The 16,313-nt window shown below is 42.3% G+C and overlaps 1 protein-coding gene across 1 annotated transcript in view; it reads left to right on the top strand.

Annotated features, from left to right (window-relative positions):
* ank2a (ankyrin 2a, neuronal) overlaps positions 1-16,313 on the top strand; it is a 46,806-nt gene that overhangs the window by 9,770 nt on the left and 20,723 nt on the right. The window contains exons 8-33 of the mRNA XM_060864747.1: positions 891-989; positions 2,637-2,735; positions 2,820-2,918; positions 3,038-3,235; positions 3,383-3,481; positions 4,031-4,129; positions 4,223-4,321; positions 4,431-4,628; positions 4,764-4,862; positions 5,027-5,125; positions 5,635-5,832; positions 6,147-6,245; positions 7,129-7,227; positions 7,397-7,495; positions 7,649-7,747; positions 9,495-9,570; positions 9,899-10,025; positions 10,266-10,341; positions 10,444-10,547; positions 10,671-10,892; positions 11,059-11,157; positions 11,754-11,908; positions 15,084-15,295; positions 15,399-15,603; positions 15,739-15,835; positions 16,024-16,252. Coding sequence (XP_060720730.1) covers positions 891-989; positions 2,637-2,735; positions 2,820-2,918; positions 3,038-3,235; positions 3,383-3,481; positions 4,031-4,129; positions 4,223-4,321; positions 4,431-4,628; positions 4,764-4,862; positions 5,027-5,125; positions 5,635-5,832; positions 6,147-6,245; positions 7,129-7,227; positions 7,397-7,495; positions 7,649-7,747; positions 9,495-9,570; positions 9,899-10,025; positions 10,266-10,341; positions 10,444-10,547; positions 10,671-10,892; positions 11,059-11,157; positions 11,754-11,908; positions 15,084-15,295; positions 15,399-15,603; positions 15,739-15,835; positions 16,024-16,252 — 3,384 coding nt within the window. The remainder of the gene's footprint in view (positions 1-890; positions 990-2,636; positions 2,736-2,819; positions 2,919-3,037; positions 3,236-3,382; positions 3,482-4,030; positions 4,130-4,222; positions 4,322-4,430; positions 4,629-4,763; positions 4,863-5,026; positions 5,126-5,634; positions 5,833-6,146; positions 6,246-7,128; positions 7,228-7,396; positions 7,496-7,648; positions 7,748-9,494; positions 9,571-9,898; positions 10,026-10,265; positions 10,342-10,443; positions 10,548-10,670; positions 10,893-11,058; positions 11,158-11,753; positions 11,909-15,083; positions 15,296-15,398; positions 15,604-15,738; positions 15,836-16,023; positions 16,253-16,313) is intronic.

Raw genomic sequence — 16,313 nt, 5'->3', positions numbered from 1 at the left:
AAGAACATCAGAACCACATGCAGTGTCTAACATTTAGGTCTGATGGAACACCTCCAGTATGATGATGGAACATCATGATGGGACTGATAAATGGCTCCATAAGCATTATTCTTGTTTTTGCACATTTGGGACGAGACCGTTTAAGTGACAGTTTATTATGTTTCAGTTTATTATTATTGTTGTTGTTGTTGTTGTTGTTGTTGTTGTTGTTGTTAAAGGCTCCTGCTCCCTGTGTAGAGTTCCATTCTGTAGACAAGTCATGATCAGAGATTAGTGAGGTATACCTAATAAACTGGCCACTCTGTTTAGTGTCTCTGTTTTCATAAAAATACTTTTTTTGTGCTCACTTGGTCTCGCTGTATAATGTTATCATTTTAAAGATCTAACTTTAGGGTTTATTTAAATTATTTAGTCATGTTTTAATAGATACATGTTAATTTTGTTTCTCAAATTGCACCATGTCTGTCAGAGTGGAAAGGTAAGGAGCAAACAATCATAAGATCTGCACCTTTACATTCATTTTTCTACATTCATCTAAACAGAACTTGTTAGCTCTTAGCTGCAGTGACGCTTAGCTGATTAGCTGATAGTTTTGTTTTTTTTATGCAGTATCTTTTTTATTTTGCTGATATGGTTGAATGAAAGGTTTCATATTTTCTTTGTTTTTTATTATTATGTTTATGATTTTCTTACTCTTTCTCACTCTTTGTGTTAAAGCTCATTCTGTTTTTATTTCCTGCTCCCTCTGATGCTCCATTAGCATGCTGCCTGTTTAGACCAAGCTATTTCTGACTTACTGAGAATGTGCATTAAATAAATAGTATTCATTCTCTTTTGCTCCATTTATTCTTTTTGTTCCTTTTTCTCTTCTTCCAACCTTCTTTGAGCAGAGTGGCTTTACTCCACTCCACATCGCTGCTCATTATGGAAATGTTAATGTTTCTACACTGCTACTGAACCGTGGTGCCGCTGTGGATTTCACCGCCAGGGTAATGCGCTCAGCCAATCACAGAGCACTTTCTTACACTCTCAGCCAATCACAGAGCACTTTCTTATACTCTCAGCCAATCACAGTGCACTGACTTCCAGGAATGGGAGATTTCGGATCCATCTGTGGTTTGTTAGATACAGACAGGTCATGAAGTCCAAAACAGAAATCAGAAATGGGCTACACATGCAAAATAACCCAGAAACCAGGACAGGCAGTCTGTGGGGCAAAATTAGTCTGATAAGCACAAATCCATAATCGACGGTAATCCAAAAGACAAAAGCTGGTCATACACAAGCAAGCAAAATACCTCCTGGTGTTCTATCCTCTGGTGTTCTCTGGGTCTGGGTGAAGGGTGGTCTGGGTGTTCCATGTGAAAGTCATTAACCCAAGCAGGCATAAACGCCATCTTCCACTCACCCCTCTCTCTTATCTATATTAAGTTATACATGCTCCTGTGGTTCAACCTTGTGAACATTTTGGCCTCACTTAGCTACTCTAGGACTGGGGGGACCAGGGATATAGGATGAGGTATTGGACAGTAAGGAAAGTTAGTGCTTTGTCAATATAGTCCTACATAGCCTAGGTCTCTATTATGAACATTAATAGCTCCTCTATGAGACGTAGTCTGATTTGAAGTTTATAGTTATGGTCTGATGGGTATTGTAGCTGTCCCTGATGGGTAGGTTGTTCACCTCCTTTATCCTGATGGGGACGCAACATGGCCTGATGGCACTTCTCCAACAGTAAAGGAGTTTATCAGGGCTGAAACAAAATGTACTTTGCGAGCATAACTAATCTGTGCCAGTATATGTAGGTTATGAGAACAGGTGGAGGAGCTCACTTTCAGTGCCCCGGGTGGTTTTTCCAGGCAGGTTGTGCATCAGAGTCTGCTCTGAGGTACAGACAAAGTTGCCATTTCTCTGCTGATACCTGGTATGGCCAAGTTGCATGGGTTCAAAGGTGTTGTATGAATTAGATTCTCCTTCACCGGTCAGAAATGGCTGTGGGAGGCAGCTTGGGTATTGGGCTCTCTATTTTCATATTTACTGGCCTGCTTTGCTTGGAGCACAGGGTTCCCTGAGTGAAGTGCTGATAGGAAGTGCGTTCTTGCTGGTCCACGTCCTAGGTCACAGAGGCCCAGTCGAGTGTCTTCCCGGTGAGTAATGTCACCAAAAACACAAGCAACTCTCACTGGTGGGCTACCACCCTGGAGTATCCGCTGGATCCATAGCTGGCGAAGCATCCTATAAGGCACAGGGGATGTAGGATTCATATGCAGTTTACTATATACAGGCAGAGCAAACAGTCCAAAGCAGATATCAGAAATGGGGTACACAAGCAGAATAATTAAAAAACCAGAACAGGCTGTCAGCAGGCAGTGGCAAACAAGTCCAATAAACACAAATCCAAAAACAACGGTAATCCAAATGATGGTTTATATACAGTGGACCACGGAACTGAACCTAAGCCCTCAGTATTCCAGATAGGTTGGGCAGGACATGCCGTTACCCTTGCACTCTCAGCCAATCATAGAGCACTGTCTTATACATCTGATCATAGCCAATCTCATAGAAAAATGTTCCAGTATAAGCCAGAACTTCATGTTTCTCAGTAAGAGTGATGTGAGTGTTGTGATCTTCTACAGAACGGTATCACTCCTCTACATGTAGCCTCTAAACGGGGAAACACCAACATGGTGACCTTACTGCTCGATAGAGGGGCGCAGATCGATGCTAAGACCAGGGTGAGTCTACTGTCCACTGTCCGACTTTTAGCAATAACCTGTCAAAATATTTACTAATACCTGTATGTGTGTATGTGTGCACAGGATGGACTGACTCCACTACACTGCGCTGCCAGAAGTGGTCATGATGCAACAGTGGAGCTGCTTTTAGAGAGAGGAGCTCCAATACTCGCAAGAACCAAGGTATAACCTCACCCACAACGCACCCCCCCCACACACACACACACACAGATGAAACAGTGAATTGTTTCATTTAAAATGTGTCAGTTTTGTTTTTGTCTCTTTCCTACACACACATGCAGAATGGGCTGTCTCCACTTCACATGTCTGCACAGGGTGATCATGTTGAGTGTGTAAAACACCTGCTGCAATACAAGGCTCCTGTTGATGATGTCACTCTGGATTATCTCACTGCTCTGCATGTCTCTGCCCACTGTGGCCACTACAGAGTCACTAAACTATTACTTGATAAGAGAGCCACTCCCAATGCTCGAGCACTGGTAACACACGCACACACACACACACACACACACACACACACACACACACACATACACACACACACACACATGTTGGTTTTAATGTTTCTCAGGTGTGTTGTTACCTTTATTTGTGTGTGTGTGTGTGTGTGTGTGTGTGTGTTACAGAATGGCTTCACTCCACTGCACATTGCCTGTAAGAAGAACAGAGTAAAAGTGATGGAGCTGCTAGTGAAATATGGAGCCTCCATTCAGGCCATCACCGAAGTAATGACCTTTCACCTTTAACTCCTATCCCCTCACCAAGATACCCTTCACCTTTACCCTCTGTCACATCATCAGGATACCTTCACTTTTAACCAGGAAGGGAATCAAGAAAAGCAGTGTGATATTTTCGGTGAGATGTGGAAGGTGAATGGGAGGAAGGAGACGTTTTGGCTCATCAGTGCAGTGGTGTAAGGAGAATCCATGAGTGTGTAGTTTAGTAAGTGTGGATTGGAACCCTAGCCATACTGCTGTGAGGAGATTAAGCTGAACCTTGTGCTATACAATAGGATTAATTCTGCTTAACGTTACGAGATCAGCTCAGGGTCCAGATCAGAGAGGAGAGATAAGAAGATAAGGAAGAGGAGTGAGTTCTCTCAGTTGAGCTTCAGTCAGTTTAATTAGAAAACATGGCAGGTGTTTTAGTGACATCAGTGGGTCAGGTGTAGGTGTGACTCAAATAGAAAGTAACTGATTTCGCTTGAAAGTGATGAACTGATCATACTTTCTCTCTCTCTCTGACACCCCCCCACCCCCCACCCCCACCCCTAGTCGGGTCTAACTCCAATCCATGTAGCAGCCTTTATGGGTCACCTGAACATAGTGCTGTTGCTGCTGCAGAATGGAGCTTCACCAGATGTCTGCAACGTTGTGAGTTACACTTCATTGTTATTATTAGTTATGCTGAAATATCGTACTGTCCTGTGGGTGTGTTGTTTTCATGTATGTTTTGTGTGTGTGTAGCGGGGAGAGACAGCCCTGCACATGTCAGCGAGGGCGGGGCAGATGGAGGTGGTACGCTGTTTACTGAGAAACGGAGCTCGTGTGGATGCAACAGCCAGAGTAACACACACACAAACACACACACACACACAAACACACACACAAACACACACATTTTTCCATTTATCTCCCTGTCTGTCTCACTGTCTCCATGTCTGTCTGTCTGCAGGAGGGTCAGACCCCCCTCCACATTTCAGCGAGGTTGGGTCAGTCTGATACGGTGCAGTTGTTGCTGCAGCACATGGCCGATCCTGATGCTGCCACCTCTAACGGATACACACCTCTGCACATCGCTGCCCGAGAAGGACACACACACATTGTTTCTGTACTGCTGGAGGCTGGAGCCACACACTCATTGACCACCAAGGTACACACACATACACACAAATACAAAAGGATATTCATGTATAAACTGTGTGAGATGTGCTTGGATGTGTGTGTGTGTGTGTGTGTGTGTGTTAGATAGTGTGCCTGTTTAAGATGCTTTGTGTTATGCATACAGAAAGGGTTTACTCCTCTTCATGTAGCAGCGAAGTATGGAAGCCTGGAGGTGGCCAAACTCCTACTGCAGCGCAGAGCCCTGCCTGATGAATCTGGAAAGGTAGAGATCAGACAAGGATCAGACTGAAGATCAGACAGGGACTAGAGCTACAGATCATACACAGACAGAACTACAGAGACAGCTACTGACAGAACTCAATTACAGTTCAGTGTTATGCTGCTCTGAGGTCATGGAGGTGATCACACCCTCTCTCTCTCTATCAGGATGGACTCACTCCTCTGCAGGTGGCAGTTCACTATAATAATCAGCAGGTTGCACTTCTGCTGCTGGATAAAGGTGCATCTCCTCACAGCACAGCAAAGGTGATAGTCATTATATTCTATATTTATAGAAGTGCTGACACTTAAAACTATGATTTTTCAGAAAAGTATATCATGATGCTAATACTGTATGTAGTATTTATATATCACTATATTTCCCAGCCATTCAGAGTGAATAGATAATAAAATGTATTGCTTTGTGAAGTGTAATATAGTAAAGTGAATTATAGTGAGGTATAGAAGTGTGCTACAGTATAGTGTAGTAAAGTAGAGAATAGTGAAGAAAATTAGAATAAATTATAATGTAGTATAGTAGTACTATAGTCCACTATAGTGTGGTCTACCATAGTGTAGTGATTTCATCACACCCTACTATACTCACTATACTCACTATACTCTGTGTTCCGTGTACTCACATAACCACAGTACCAAAAATAAATATCTACTTGTTTCCAAATTAAACACTGATTGTAATAAAATCCTGTACTGAAACTGACGTGTGTGTGTTTGTGTGTGTGTTTGTGTGTGTGTGTGTGTGTGTGTGTGTGCAGAACGGATACACCCCACTCCATATTGCGGCAAGGCGGAATGAGCTGCAGGTGGCAAAGGATCTGTTGCAGAAGGGGGCAGAACCTGGAGCTGCAACACGGCAGTTCATGACCCCGCTACACCTCACTGCACAAGAGGGACATGATGACATGGCGGCCCTGCTGCTAGACCATGGAGCTAATGTTAATGCTAATGCAAAAGTGAGACAATCACTACATCTGTACAACTCACACACACACACACACATACACACACCATAAACACACTCCAACTGCTTGCTTGTGTTGGCCTTTCTCATTACCAATGTTTATGTGAGTAGAGGAAGAAGACCTGGGATGATTCAGCTACTTGAAGTGTTGTCTTCTCATCATGAAAGCACTTCTCCCTCTGCAGCCTTTAATAACATTCATCATAATAATCATCTAAACAGACTAGAAAATGTTTCTGTAGCAGTTTCTGTCATAAAACGTACAGATTTATTTATGGTAATTATTTTTGTGTCTGTCTCCTTCAGAACGGTCTTAGTCCACTACATCTGGCTGCTCAGGAGGACAAAGTGAATGTGGCTGAAATTCTTGTTAAACATGGTGCAAATTTAGACCACCAAACAAAAGTGAGAACACGCACACACACGTACACACACATACACACACACACACACGCGTGTGCGAATACATACACACACATACACACACACATACAAACACACACATACACACACACACACACGCGCGCGCGTGCGAATACATACACACACATACACACACATACACACACACACGCGTGTGCGAATACATACACACACATACACACACACATACACACACACGTGCGTAAGAATACATACACACACACACATACACACACATACACACACGCGTGCGAATAAATACACACACATACACACACACATACACACACACACACATATACACACACAAATACATACACACACACACATATACACACACATACGCGCATGCGAAATACATACACACACACACACGTGCGCATGCGAATACAAACACACACATACACACACACATACACACACACACGCACGTGTGCGAATACACACACACACACACACACATACACACACACACACACGCGTGCGAATACATACACACACATATACACACACAAATACATACACACACACGTATACACACACACACGCGCGCATGCGAAATACATACACACACGCGCTCGTGCGAATACAAACACATACACACACACACGCATGCGAATACATACACACACATACATACACACACACACACACACACACACACGCGTGCGAATACATACACACACACATACACACACACATACACACACGCACACACACACAGACACGCACACACACACACACACACACACATATACACACTCACACACAGACACGCACACACACACATACACACACACTGAATTAGTTTGCTTGATATTATGTGTATGAATAATACAGTTTGTCTAACCCCCTCCCCACACAGCTGGGCTACACGCCTCTTATTGTTGCCTGTCACTATGGAAACGTGAAGATGGTGAACTTCCTGTTGCAGCATGGGGCAAATGTAAACACCAAAACTAGAGTAAGAGCTAAATGACTATTTTCTTATTTTCTACACAAAGTTCCTGTTTCTATTCACGTCTTTACTCCCATTTTATGTATACATGTATACTTTCTGTTCACAATCACTTTATAAACTCCTTTATATTATGAGGTAAGTAAGTTTTGATGTGTGTGTGTGTTTTCTGCAGAATGGTTACACACCACTTCACCAAGCAGCTCAACAAGGAAACACACACATCATTAATGTTCTGCTTCATCACGGTGCAAAGCCCAATGCTGTTACTATGGTGAGACACAAGGACAGATACTGACATACAGTATGTAACACAGCATATCAACACACACACACACAAACACACACACACACACACACACACACACACACACACACACACACACAGTCTGAACAATCTGTATGTTTGTGTATGTTTGTATTTCAGAACGGGAACACAGCTCTCTCCATTGCTAAGCGCCTAGGCTACATCTCTGTGGTGGACACACTGAAGGTAGTCACTGAGGAGGTGATCACCATGACGACTGTGAGTAACACACCCAATACACACAAATACAAAAAATCACAATCCACATAAAACAAACACCGTGACAAACAGAGCCAGGGATGATCTCATCTCATCTCTCCACTCCAGCACCTGATCAACAGTTCTGTGTGTCACATTGTGTTGTGTTTAATCACATGACAAAGCTTACATTTTTAGTTACAGGTTCTGATTTAGTTACAGGTACAGGTACAGGTACAGGTACTCTACATGGTCAGTGACAGAATACACTATACAGCAGATGGACACTGAGGCCCTATACTGGAAGTATGCTGTACTATTTTACAGTTTTTTTGGTACAGTATGTTGCACTTTTTGACATCTAACCCTACTGTAGCTCACTAAACTGACAAAATATCTAACAGACCAACATACAGTAAGTCAAAAGGGTAATGGCATAAACTTCTATCCCCTAAAGGCAGCTAACAAAAGCTAAATTTCATAGCAATGTATGGGATGTATAACCTTTAGCAAACACTCACAGTAGCTTGTTAATCCAGTCACTTAGTTTTAAACAAACACTGCTGACTGAATCGGAGTTGTTTAGAAGCATCAGTCATACCTAAATGGCATAAAAATGTGTAATTTCTCATGAGAGAAAGTAACATGCTGCAAGACTACACAAAAATCCCAGGGACATACCATACACAATACCTGTACACATGGACTGTCAGAGTGTGTTTCCCTAAAACTGATCCCAGTGTACAAAACACCAGGCCAGCTGAGGAATATACCTCATCAGAACTGGGATACAAAATCATGTGCACTGGAAATGTGCAATGTTCTCACAATTAAGACAATAACATGTCCTGCCCAGTCAGAAGCTATGGCTAATCATAAGGGTAGTGCCAAAGGAACAAGATGTGGCTTTAATGTCAGAGTTAAACAGGCCTGCAGGACAGCTTGAGGGACCCACAAGAAATGTATTTAAGGATGCAAATCACAAATACAGTGAATTGAGGTGTAACTTGAGGTGCTTTAAATTCGTCACCATCAACCCAGTGCACAAATAACTGAAGTGCCTCATTGACTATCACCTGTTGCAATGGTGCTCTCTAACACTGGATCCATCATCCCTCTACATCTGGACCAACACCATTTTGCCTATTGCACCAAACAACCTGTGGTTGATGCAGGACTGTAAAGCACACCTCCTCCACTCTTATCCTGAACACAGAGCTGTCTGTTGAGGCCAATGCTATTCACACTTTTCACCTAGAACTGCATCCTGTTCACCTCTTCAACACAATTGATGAATAAATTTTGGTGATGGAACCACTACAGGTTTACTGATCTGTGTCTGTGATCTAGTCTGTGACCTAACGAAACCAGTAGTGATGTACTGATGAGACTTCAAAGTCCTTCTGCACGTCATTTTGGATAAGAGTGTCTGCCAAATGCTGTAAATGTAAAATGATCGCACTTAATTTTAGATGTATCAGTTTGCGGTGTAAATCATGTACTGCGTTTGTGTGTGTGTGTGTGTGTGTGTGTGTGTGTATGATGTGTTACCCGACATTCACACTAGCATGAAATAGATGACTCTTAAAAAGTTTCAACAAAACTTGTAGCGTCCATGATTCACGATTGGCCTGAAGCATCATGAGCCAGTTGTTTGGATTAGTTTCTTTGTTGTGTCTAATTTACTTCAACTGATAAAATTTAATCTGATAAATTTAAGTATAATTAAAGAATTGTTAGTGATCATAGTGGAATTAACTGTGTCCAGCAGACGGTGACAGAGAAGCACAAACTGAATGTTCCTGAGACAATGACTGAAGTTCTGGATGTTTCTGATGAGGAAGGTAAGCATACAAATCACTGTGGTGTTGGTTTCCCTGGTTCTGTAGGTATCATTCAGGTTCTGCAGTAGTTCCTCTGTCTATTCTCACACTTTCATTTGTAAAGCTATTATCAAAATGGCTATTTATGCTCAGTGAAACTCTGTAGTGTTTATTACTGAGAAACACACGCTAGCTCATCTTTCATTGTAATACTATTGTGTATGCTTAATAGTATTCTATGTTAGCTTGTCTATTAGTGACTCTTGTCACTAATAGTTCACAAATATTTATTGTGAACTAACACTATGCTAGCTGGTGGGTCAGAATATGCTGATTGAGGTGTGTGCAGGTGAGGACACAATGACAGGAGATGGAGGTGAGTATCTGAGGGTGGAGGATCTGAGAGAGCTGGGAGATGACTCTCTGTCTGGACAGTACCTGGATGGCATGAGCTATCTCAGCCACAACCTGGACAGGTACACACACAAACATACACACACACACACACACACACACACACACACACACACACACACACACACTGACTCAGAGACACAATGTGTTAGATCTGATTTACATTCCAAATACAGATATATAACTTTGTATATTGTGTGGTAGACATCTTAATAACCATATTTATATTTTCCATATATGGAGTCAGAGACGTTTCTCCTGTATTTTAAATGTTACTGTTAATGTGTTTGATTGTTATAAAGGGCACATTACACTCCACCTCTCATGGGCTTTCACAGAAATGGAGTTCTGATTGAGGACATGATCACCAGCCACCAGGTGCATTCACACACACACACACACACACACACACACACACACACACACACACACACACACACACACAGAGAACTGAGTGTTGTGTGTGTGTTTGTTTATCAGGTTTCAAGTCTGTCCAGAGAGAATGACAAAGACTCGTATCGGTTGAGCTGGGGAGCCGAACACCTAGACAATGTAGTACTAACGAACACACTGCTGCAGTCTGGGTGAGCACACACACACACACACACACACACACACAGAGACACACACATACACACACACACACACACAAAGTAATGATATATTGATAATGAACTGCTGTGCTTTTTTGTCTTTCCAACAATCAGCTTCCTGGTCAGTTTCATGGTAGATGCAAGGGGCGGGGCCATGCGTGGTTGCCGTCACAACGGTCTACGCATCATAGTCCCACCCAGGAAGTGTTCGGCTCCAACACGTGTGACCTGCAGACTGGTGAAGAGACACCGTGTGGCTACAATGCCCATGGTGGAGGGAGATGGAATAACAGGACGTCTCATAGAGCTGGGACCTACAGTATCACCGTTCCTCGGGTAAGAGATAGTTCCTGTTTATATCTCAGTGTTGCTTCAGTTTTTAATCCCACCAGGATTCTGTGTTTATTTGTGTCTAAAACTGTCTAAATCTCAGTCTACTCTTACTGGACATGCTGTAAATATGCTCAGTACTGGGTCTCACATGCTATCATCTGTTTTACAGGAAGTTACACTTGCCTACAGCTCCGCCTCCACTTAATGAGGGAGAGAGTTTGGTGAGCAGAATCCTGCAGCTTGGCCCACCGGGAACCAAATTCCTTGGGTAGGACATGCTAATGCTAAGCAGCTTCATGTGTTTGATATATATTTAACCTTTTTTCTCACAAACACACTGTGTATGTGTGTGTGTGTTTGTGTGTGTGTTGTTTGTGTGTGTGTTGTTTGTGTGTTTGTGTTGTGTGTGTGTTGTTTGTGTATGTGTGTGTGTTTGTGTGTGTGTTGTTTGTGTGTGTGTGTGTTGTTTGTGTGTGTTTGTGTTGTTTGTGTGTGTGTTGTTTGTGTGTGTGTGTGTGTTGTTTGTGTGTGTGTGTTGTTTGTGTGTGTGTTGTTTGTGTGTGTGTGTGTGTTGTTTGTGTGTGTGTGTGTTGTTTGTGTGTGTGTGTTGTTTGTGTGTGTGTGTTTGTGTGTGTGTTGTTTGTGTGTGTGTGTTGTTTGTGTGTGTGTTTGTGTGTCTGTGTTGTTTGTGTGTGTGTGTGTTGTTTGTGTGTGTGTTTGTGTGTGTGTGTGTTGTTTGTGTGTGTGTTTGTGTGTGTGTGTGTGTGTTGTTTGTGTGTGTGTGTGTGTGTTGTTTGTGTGTGTTTGTGTGTGTGTGTGTTGTTTGTGTGTGTGTGTGTGTTGTTTGTGTGTGTGTGCATACAGACCGGTGATAGTGGAGATCCCTCATTTTGCAGCTCTTCGTGGTTCTGAGCGAGAACTTGTGGTTCTGCGCAGTGAGACAGGAGAGAGCTGGAGAGAACATCACTGTGAGCACACTGAGGAGGAACTCAACCAGATCCTCAATGGCATGGATGAGGGTCAGTACCTACTCTATACAGCCTGATTTCAATACTAGTCCCTGTACACTACACACTACACCCTGTACACTACACACTACACCCTGTACACTACACACTACACCCTGTACACTACACACTAGACACTGTACACTACACACTACACCCTGTACACTACACACTACACCCTGTACACTACACACTACACCCTGTACACTACACACTAGATACTGTACACTACACACTAGACACTGTACACTACACACTAGACACTGTACACTACACACTACACCATACAACCTGCACTCAACTTCCTAAACACCACCCACAGCTTACTTCAGAGTGCAGACAGGGAGACATAAGCTTTAAATGAGAGACTGGAGTCAGTAATCACTCCACTGCCTTTCCCGTTCCTCAGCTTTATTAAGATTTTTAATAAGTTTACCAAAAGGTATCAATTCAATTCAAGTTTATTTGTATAGCGCTTTTTACAATGGACATTGTGTCAAAGCAGCTTTACAGAACATAAACATAGAGCAGAAGGTAAACATAAGGAGAAATATAAAGATTAATATAATAAATAATAAAATTTATATATAGATATATATATAGTTCACAATGTGTATGTGTTTATCCCCAATGAGCAAGTCTGAGGTGACTCAGGTGACTGTGGGGAGGAAAAACTCCCTTAGATGGTAAAGGAAGAAACCTTGAGAGGAACCAGACTCAAAGGGGAACCTCATCCTCATCTGGGTGACACTGGGGGTGTGATTATAAATATACAGTCTGATAAATGTTGTGTTGGTGTAAAAGATCACATGGAGTTCACATCCCCTCTTTAGTATAGCAGTCTAACTGGAGCTGGTAGATCTGTAGATGTCTCAGGATTCTCACAGAGTCGCCGAGACCGAGACCATTCTCACAGAGTCCGAGACCTTCATCGCACGGAAGACGATCAGAGCTGGTACAATTTCTGGATGCCTCGGGATGGTAGAAAGAGAGAAGCAGTGGAGAGGAATTAACATATCTGCTGTTCATAAAAATGTGCAAGTCTGATATAATAGAGCACAATATTATGGGATGTATTATGTGTACGTCTGACTAAAGAGATGAGTTTTTAATCTACATTTAAACTGGGAAAGTGTGTCTGAGCCCCGAACACTATCAGGAAGACTATTCCAGAGTTTGGGAGCTAAATAAGAAAACGCTCTACCACCTTTAGTAGACTTAGATATTCTGGGAACTACCAGAAGTCCTGAGTTTTGTGATCTCAGAGAGCGTGAAGGATTGTAACGTGTTAGAAGACTAGTTAGATACATGGGAGCTAAACCATTAAGAGCCTTGTACGTAAGTAGCAGCAGTTTGTAATCAATTCTAAACTTAACAGGTAGCCAGTGTAGAGATGATAAAATTGGGGTTATATGGTCATACTTTCTTGTCCTAGTGAGAACTCTGGCAGCTGCATTTTGGACTAACTGTAGCCTATTTATTAAAGATGCAGGACAACCACCTAGTAATGCATTACAATAGTCCAGTCTAGAGGTCATGAAAGCATGAACTAGCTTCTCAGCATCAGATACAGACAGGATGTTTCTCAGCTTGGCAATATTTCTAAGGTGAAGAAGGCTGTGTTTGTAATATGGTGATATGATTTTAAAGACAAGTTACTGTCTAATAAACACCAGGTCTTTCACTGTCGAGCTACTAGTAACAGTACATCCCTCTAAATGGAAGTTAAATTGTGAGAGTTTCTGTGTACTGGTTTTTGGACCTATAAGTAATATTTCTGTCTTATCAGAGACAACAGAACAACAGAACAACAGAAAATTAATTACAGCTCATCCAGTCTTTTATCTCTCTAAGGCATTGAGTTAATTTGGACACTGTAGCTATTTCATTTGATGAGATATATAACTGTGTGTCATCAGCATAGCAGTGGAAACTAATCCCATGTCTTCTAATAATGTTCCCTAATGGAAGCATGTATATCGAGAAAAGCAGAGGTCCTAGAACTGATCCTTGAGGGACCCCATAATTAACTGGTAATAAACTGGAGGATTCACCATCTAATTCTACAAAATGGTATCGGTCAGACAGGTAGGATCTAGGAGAATGTTGTGATCTATAGTGTCGAATGCAGCACTAAGGTCAAGTAGAACTAATAGTGACATACAGTCTTGGTCCGATGCTAATAAGTAATTTGTGACTTTAACAAGTGCAGTTTCTGTGCTATGATGGGGCCTGAAACTTGACTGAAACTCTTCAAAGATATTGTATATTGTTCTCCTGTAAGAAGGAGCTCAGTTGAACAGACACAAACTTTTCTAGTATTTTAGACATAAACAGAAGATGTGAAATAGGTCTGTAATTTGATAGTTCATTAGGATCTAAATTAGGTTTTTTGATGAGTGGCTTAATAACTGCCAACTTGAAGGATTTAGGGACGTAACCTAAAGATAGTGAGGAGTTAATAATATAAAGAAGAGTCTCACCAGCTTTATATAACACCTTTCAGTAATTTAGTTGGAATGGGGTCTAGTGAACAAGTTGTTGATGTAGCTGTAGTAATAAGTTTATCTAACTCTTCCTGACCTGTACTTGTAAAGCACTGTAGTTGTGAGTCTAGAGCCTTAGGTCACAGAATATTTTATTCCTGATACTTTCGATTTTATCAGTGAAGAATCTCATAAAATTCTCACTACTGAACTGAGATGGAATAGTGTGTTTAGTGTGTAATAGTGTGTATAAGTGTATATAGTGAATAAAAATGTTTGGCCTGGAGCAGAGCCTTGTGGAACACCAAACGTTACAGTAAACATAGAGAAGTCACCGTTAACATTTATAAATAAATAAAGTTCAGTACACATAAAACCTGAGCCAGGAAAGAGTCATTTCCTCAATTCCATCTACATATTCTAGTCTATATACAATAATATTATGATCTATACACAAGCAACACAAGCAACAAGCAACACAAGCAAGGTGACACAACCCTGATCAGTGGGCAGTTTTTTAATCAGTGGTTACTGTCTGCTATTCCTCACTAATCCCTAACCATTATTAATGTCAAAGACAAGCAATTAGGATCTGACCCAGATGCTCAGCACCATTAGTGAGGATGAAACCCCAAACCTCTGTATATCTGCTTTCACTGAAAAAGATGCCCTTGTAATGCTGTGCTGTTGTGCTGGTTCAGAATTGGACTCACCTGAGGAGCTGGAGAAGAAGCGCATCTGCCGCATCATCACTCGTGATTTCCCACAGTTCTTTGCGGTAGTTTCTCGGATACAGCAGGACAGTCACCTGATTGGCCCAGAGGGGGGTGTTCTCAGTAGTTCATTGGTTCCTCAGGTGCAAGCAGTGTTTCCTGAAGGTGCTCTGACCAAGAGGATCCGTGTCGGACTACAGGTAGCACTCTCTCACACACACACACACACACACACACACACACACACACACACACACACACACACACACAAACGATAAGCTCTTTCTTTGTACTGTGTGACAGGCTCAGCCAGTGGGTGCTGAGGTAGTGAAGAGGATTCTAGGTAATAAGGCGACGTTCAGCCCCATTGTTACTCTGGAGCCTCGAAGACGCAAATTCCACAAACCCATTACTATGACAATACCCATTCCCAAAACCTCCACTAATCAGGGCAGCAGTGGCATGCTGGGGGAAACACCCACTCTTCGTTTACTGTGCAGCATCACAGGTGTGTGTTAGTGTATGTATATGTTAGTGTTAACATAGTGTTAAATTTAACATAGATCAAAAAGCTGCATTAATTAATGTGTCACTGGAAGGTCCTCTCAAGAATAAATGTGTGTGTGTGTGTGTGTGTGTGTAGGAGGTACCACACCAGCACAGTGGGAGGACATCACTGGTTCAACTCCTCTCACCTTCATTAATCAGTGTGTGTCCTTCACCACCAATGTCTCAGCTCGGTGAGTGTCTCAGCAGGTTCCTCTAGTCCCTTGTTCTAGTTTCCCTAGTTTTAGTACTTTGTTCTTTCCTTTTTCCTGTTACCACGTCAGACATTAATAACAGTAATGAAGTCTAATAAGGATTAGAATCTACACCCTTGTGGAACCACAGAGCTGATGGTGATTTTTCTCCTGGGGACGGTTCTTAGGTTCTGGCTTATAGACTGCCGGCAGTCTCAGGAGTCAGTGACGTTCTGCACGCAGTTATATAAGGAGATCATCTGTGTTCCCTACATGGCCAAGTTTGTCATCTTCGCGAAGACATTGGACCTGATTGAGGCACGACTGCGATGTTTCTGCATGACCGATGACAAGATGGACAAGACTCTAGAACAGCAGGAGAACTTCACTGAGGTGGCACGCAGCAGAGATGTGGAGGTATCGTGGCAGTGTAGAATATAGGGGCACGACACAAAACACACTTCCTGTGTGTTTTTCT

The sequence above is a fragment of the Tachysurus vachellii genome, chromosome 2, assembly GCF_030014155.1.
Source record: "Tachysurus vachellii isolate PV-2020 chromosome 2, HZAU_Pvac_v1, whole genome shotgun sequence".
NCBI lineage: Eukaryota > Metazoa > Chordata > Actinopteri > Siluriformes > Bagridae > Tachysurus > Tachysurus vachellii.
The sequence above is the reverse complement of the archived record's forward strand: the minus strand, read 5'-3'. Positions and strand labels throughout refer to the sequence as shown.